The sequence below is a fragment of the Colossoma macropomum genome, unplaced genomic scaffold, assembly GCF_904425465.1.
Source record: "Colossoma macropomum unplaced genomic scaffold, Colossoma_macropomum, whole genome shotgun sequence".
NCBI lineage: Eukaryota > Metazoa > Chordata > Actinopteri > Characiformes > Serrasalmidae > Colossoma > Colossoma macropomum.
This window is the reverse complement of record NW_023495395.1, coordinates 37,960-42,500: the sequence shown is the minus strand read 5'-3', so window position 1 is coordinate 42,500 and position 4,541 is coordinate 37,960. Positions and strand designations below refer to the sequence as shown.

The following is a 4,541-nucleotide window of genomic DNA, read 5'->3' as shown; positions in this document are numbered from 1 at the left end:
TGAAGCTATTTAATTAATTAATTGTTAAAAATGTCAATATTTTCATACTAGATTAACACTTCAGTATAGGAGCCCTTTTCCTTATGATTTCTATGAATAATCTTGTGCACTATCACTGCGTGAGTGATGGGTCTATATGAATGCACTTATTAATGAACTCTGTGATAAAATACATAATTAGTTACATCGTGTCCCAACAGAGTTGTTTATTTTTGTTTCTTTTCAAAACAGTAGTTTAGTGTTTCCTTTTGATTCTTAGTACATTACCAACCTCAAACTAAAGAACTGACCTGCTAGTTTAAAGTGCAATTTCTATTTAAAATGTAAACCTAAGAAGTTGTTACTTCACTCTAGTTCACTCACTCTCTCCTACAGATGGTGATGTGATTCTGGACAGTCCTGTCCATCCTGTGACTGAGGGAGATTCTCTGACTCTCCGTTGTTTATATCGATCCACAAAGTCCTCAAACCTCACAGCTGATTTCTATAAAGATGGATCACTGCTCCAGACCCAGACTACAGGAGAGATGATCATCCGTACTGTCTCAAAGTCAGATGAAGGTCTCTACCACTGTAAACACCCAGAGAAAGGAGAGTCACCCACGAGCTGGCTCTCAGTCAGAGGTGAGGACACAGTTTCATGTTATTTTATTCTTTCTATAACTCTACAATACACCCACTGTAAATACAAATTCATTGTTTCTTTTTCCAGCTTCAAGTTCTGGATCTGGATCTACAATGGTAGGAGTGGCAGTGGGACTGAGTCTAACCTTGCTCCTCATTATAATACTGGGCCTGATTTGCTGTTGCAAGAAGAACAAAGGTTTGAAAACACACTTTGTCTGTCCTGTATCAGTTTATGCAGCTGAGTAAAGACAGATTTCTGTGAGCTGTGCTGTTTGTACTGTAGCTGATATAAAAGTATAGTTTGAATCTCCTATTTAAAGATGTATTTTAGCTTCAACAAATGCCTGTAAGTGAAAAAGCATATAAGCTATGTTTTTACTTTCACCGTGAAGGTGCAGGATCTCTGTCTCCATCTACTGGATATCAGCAGAACACCAATAAAAACCAGAGTCTGTCAGGGTCTGGGGGGTCTCTCTCAGGAAACCCACCACTGCGGGCTGATCAGTTTGCATTACCAGCATACAGTTACAGTTACACTGTTTCAGTACAACAGTAGTGAACACATTTATGGATTATTGATTATTATTATTGACTATTGATATTTAACAGGAACACAGCTATATTTCATCTCTTCTTTGTTGATACTTTTTAAGTGAGGTATCTTTGATGATGTGATGATGAACACAGTGGCGTCTCTGATGAGTAACTTCTTCTGTTCCAGATGATTCTGCAGCTCAGCCCAGTGATGTAACTTACGCTCAGATTGAGACTACAAACAACTACAAAGGAAACAGTAAGAACTGCATCTCTACAATAACAGAGATATATTTTCTCTTTAATTGTCTTTGATATAATCTAAATTATTTCTGTATCAGATGAAGCAGTGAGGAGACCAAATGGTGTGACTTATTCCCAAATTCAGATGAAAAACTTGAGACACCACAGAGAAGGTATGAATGACCTAATATACTTTTATTTTCTTCAAAGGATCATATAAGACTGACTGTGGTAGCACAAAGCATTAGCTGTTCCTGTGTCATGCAACACCATCGAAAACAATTACAGAACAAATAAATTAATATGTTAATTTTTTTTACTCATTGAAAAAAAGATACTGTGTTGAGGCCACATTCTGCACTTTACTCACATATTAATACAAAAATATGAAATAAGGGAAAAGGTAAATGTTTGCATAACACTATAGTAAAATATGTAATAACAGATACATACAGTTTTACACCCATCATATATATATATATATATATATATATATATATATATATATATATATATATATATATATATATATATGTACATATATACACACAGTTTGCTTCTTCTCATTTTAATTGTTGTAAAATTATCATCAGTGATATTAGGGCACCCTTGGCCAAGTTACATATTTTGTTGTTTTTGAAAAAAAAAGATGTTAACTCAACCTATAGTAATAATAATAGTAATAATAATAATAAGAAGAATAATAAGAATAATAATTAGTACATTTATTTATAGTGCACTTTTCATACCAGTGGCAGCTCAAAGTGCTTTACAGACAGGTGATAAAGTTTTAAAGTAATAGATTTTCTTCTATTATACACTCTCAGAAAAAAGGTACAAAACAAAAAAGGTCACTGGGGTGATACCCTCAAGTGTACATCTCAGTACCTTTAGTCAGGGAATGTTTTGTTCTGTTTTAAAACATTAGGTTATGAAAAGGTACAAATACATACTTCTCACCTGGAAAAACGTATTTAAGATTCACAGTTGGACCATAAAACCACTGTTGTACCTTTGAGGGAACATTTACACTGTTTGTACCCTGATGAACTAAAATGCATCTGCACAGAACCTTTATTTCTAACAGTGTAGTTACTGTGAGTGTAAGTCTCTTTCAGATAATCTGAGCTCTCTCTGGTTCCCCTGTAATATAAACACAGCATGAAGCTTAAAAAGATTTCACAGCTTTATTAAAACCTAGACTTGATCTCCAGATGACAGTATTGTCTGAGTCAGTAAGTGAAGGTGGAAGCTGAGTGTGTTTAAAATACAAATGATTGTTTTTCTTGCAAAACAAATTTCTGCACATTTGTGCTGAGGAGGATTTCACTGCCTTCCTTCTTCCCTCATGATGTACAGAAAGATTCAGACTGTAAAGACACAATATGGATCTTTAGTGGATTTTACAAACATCAGGTTTATCTGCACTGATCCTCATTTTTCAGATACATCGACTAAACTCCATTGAGAGTGTAGTGGATTGTTTTAAAGAAGAAGGAGTGGAAAATTAGTTGTAAAAAAATAATTTAATTTTGCTACTTATCTCATTTGCACCAAAGTAAAACATTTTCAAAAAAGAAAAAAAGAAATTAAATGTGTTATATTATCATGTCTTCCTGTTTGAAACCAAATTTTTAATAATACTACACATTGACCTACTTTCTACCCCTAATCTGGTGATGTATTTCAGGAGATACACACTTTTTTAAAGTCTCTGATTAACACCAGGAACACCATTAGACCATGTATTTCTTCATCAGCATATTTAGACAATAGTCATGATTAGTTTCATAAATTTATGTTATTGTTTTATTGAAAATAACTTTGATTAATAAATAATTATTATTACCTACCACCTGGTCAGTAAGTCCTGCAGCACTGGTGGCCATGATGATTTGATCTCATCTCTCTGAGCAGGCTGACTAAACGATGGCGTATAAGCTGAATCATGTCATGTGATACGTGATAAATTAATTAGGTGAAAACCTTCCATCATGCTCTTTATAGGATGTTGGTGTATCTGGTGCACGCGGCCTGTTTTAGGGTTAAATAAACCCTAAGCTTTATCAACTGTCAGTTGTACACAAATATGTAATTCATAAAGTGCTTTTCTCTTGTAGGTCTATGAAGAAAACTGCTGTTGTTGTTGTTTCAGTACAGACAAGTAGCCATTTACAGAAACTCCTGGTTTGGGTTTTAAGGAGTGCAGACAGAAGAGGATCTGAACACATTTAGACTGTCAGAATTATCTTTAATATCTGTATATCTTTCAATAACAAACGCTCTGTTACTGTTTTATACTGATGAAGTGAAAAGAGTCTCACTTTTTCTCATTTTTTATTACTGTACTTTTCTAATATTGACTCTGAGTTTAGGAATAATCAGATATTCTGAACTCTGCTTGGAGTCTTTCATGATAATATCTGAGCATGTTAGCTAGTCAAATTTAAGGGTGTAATGATTTTAAATCAGTGTTTGTGCATCAAAATCTAAAACCGTACAGTCAATACACTCCTCTGTGTCTACCTGCTTTAGTGTTGCTTATAGCTCAGTTGTTTTTTTAAGATCATTATTTTGCAGGACATACGACACTGCAAACTTATTTTTAATTAAATTTATATAGTGTATGTATACATAATTACAGCTCTGTAGAATCAAGACCTTTAAACACATAAAATGTTGAAAATCAAATTAATCTTGATCTTAGAATCAAGAATTAAATCAAAACTGTAAATATGTCTATAATAGTTACTAAAATTTAAATGTTTTCTACACAATTCAAAAAGGTCTAATTTCTTAATCATTAATATTATTATAAAAAGACTCATCAGTCTCATCTCATCTCTCTTCTTCTCTGAGTTTAGTGAGTTAAATAGAGTTTAACACTCTCTGTTATGAGTAATAATACACTGTACACATACAGCAGTTTACAGAGAGTTTATCATAGCAATATTAAAGTTAACATTTAATCATACTAGACAGACAGTCACACAGTATCATCACAAACATACTATGTGACAGATTCGAACATTAACATTTTTTGGTTGTTTTTTATATGATTACATATTTTTGGTCCTCATGAGTTTTGATGCTTAATGTATTTGAATCTTTTTCATTTTATATATTTTATCTTATCC

General features: G+C 33.0%; 1 protein-coding gene across 1 annotated transcript in view; it reads left to right on the top strand.

The window, feature by feature from the left end:
* LOC118802030 (sialoadhesin-like) overlaps positions 1-3,532 on the top strand; it is a 35,940-nt gene extending 32,408 nt beyond the window's left edge. The window contains exons 9-13 of the mRNA XM_036562479.1: positions 376-624; positions 713-823; positions 1,349-1,420; positions 1,503-1,577; positions 3,525-3,532. Of these exons, the coding sequence (XP_036418372.1) occupies positions 376-624; positions 713-823; positions 1,349-1,420; positions 1,503-1,577; positions 3,525-3,532 (515 nt within the window). The remainder of the gene's footprint in view (positions 1-375; positions 625-712; positions 824-1,348; positions 1,421-1,502; positions 1,578-3,524) is intronic.
* Positions 3,533-4,541: the final 1,009 nt, after the last annotated feature.